Genomic DNA, 1,277 nt, shown 5'->3' with positions numbered 1-1,277 from the left:
GGTCTTCACACTGCGGGTCTACGGTGAGTGCTGGTTTTTGTTCCTTTGTTTGCTTTTTTATCTCCCCCAAAGGTAACCTGGCAGTGTCAGAGTGAAACGGTCTTTGCCGGCGGAGTCTCCGTGTCTCTCTCCCCTAGGGCTGAAATGCAGCAGCCTAGTTATGCTACCTGTCTGGACGGGCCCAGGGATGGGGGGATACCCCGGCAGGGATGTGAACCCCGCTCCGCGGAGGGGCAGGACGAGCTCGTGCTTGTGCCCGCTCCGGGAGCGGTCTCTGCCGCGCGCACCTCAGCCGAGCGGGGCACCGGGCAGACCCGGGCTCTGAGCCTTGCTGCCGCGGCCGGAGTGAACGTGCGGTGTCACCTCCGATCCAAGGGCTCCCAAGCGTGGATATCTCTGAGCAAGGAGCCCCGCACAGAAATCTCAGTCCTCAGGGGCATCTCACGCCGGACACATCCCTGCGGGGGTCTTGCACGCCCAGGGGCTCCCACAGGGCCCATCCGGCATCGCCAGGGGGCTGAGAGGCCTTGCTCCTGTCTGCTCTGTCGCCTGGTGCTCTCGGGGACGCTGCTCTCCCGGGAGTGACTCAGGGAGATGCTGGCAGGACGGCAGGGTGCTGTTTTCTTCAATTCACACCTGTATCCTCCCATTTCGGTTCCTTCCCGCTCCCTGCAGAGCGGCTGCCCCAGCCCACGATTCGCTGCGATGCCCAGAGCTGTGCGAATGGGCTCTGTAACACCACCCTGAGCTGCACGGTCCCCAGCGGAGGCAGCAACGTGACCTACAGCTGGAGCCCCCCACAGCCCCCCAGTACGACCGCTCAAGGATCCATCATGGTCATCTCTCACCCAGATCCTCTGATAAACGTCACGTGCACAGCACACAACCCCGTCAGCAACAACTCCACGACGGCCTCGGTCAAGGCCCTTTGTGCAGGTAACATGCCCTGTGGGGCGGCGCCTCGCGGCCCGCACCTGGGGAAAATGGGCCTCGGGGTGCAGGGTGTTGGGGGGCCACAAGGCACCTGACTCCAGGCAGATGCTGCACTGCTCTCCCCCCCAAATCCCTCCCCTGCAGATTGGCTCTGAACTTGCTACCCAGGGAGCCACATGCACCATCTCTGTGCAGGGAGTACTCAGCCCTGGAGCTCCCTGCAGGGCTCCTCCAGACCCTAGAGGGACCCCAGGGGCTGGCCCTATCCCTGCTGCCCCCCAGGGCAAACAGCGTGGGGCAGCACCAGTCACTCCCCCCTGGCTCTGACCCTCTGCCTTGCTCTT

General features: G+C 64.0%; 1 protein-coding gene across 1 annotated transcript in view; it reads left to right on the top strand.

Moving 5' to 3' along the window:
• The window catches only part of LOC109323635 (T-lymphocyte surface antigen Ly-9-like), a 20,751-nt gene that overhangs the window by 12,190 nt on the left and 7,284 nt on the right, over nucleotides 1-1,277 (top strand). The window contains exons 2-3 of the mRNA XM_019555316.1: nucleotides 3-23; nucleotides 676-936. Of these exons, the coding sequence (XP_019410861.1) occupies nucleotides 3-23; nucleotides 676-936 (282 nt within the window). The remainder of the gene's footprint in view (nucleotides 1-2; nucleotides 24-675; nucleotides 937-1,277) is intronic.

Source organism: Crocodylus porosus, unplaced genomic scaffold (assembly GCF_001723895.1).
Source record: "Crocodylus porosus isolate Cpor-Errol unplaced genomic scaffold, CroPor_comp1, whole genome shotgun sequence".
Taxonomy (NCBI): domain Eukaryota; kingdom Metazoa; phylum Chordata; order Crocodylia; family Crocodylidae; genus Crocodylus; species Crocodylus porosus.
This window is presented reverse-complemented; position numbering and strand designations above follow the sequence as displayed.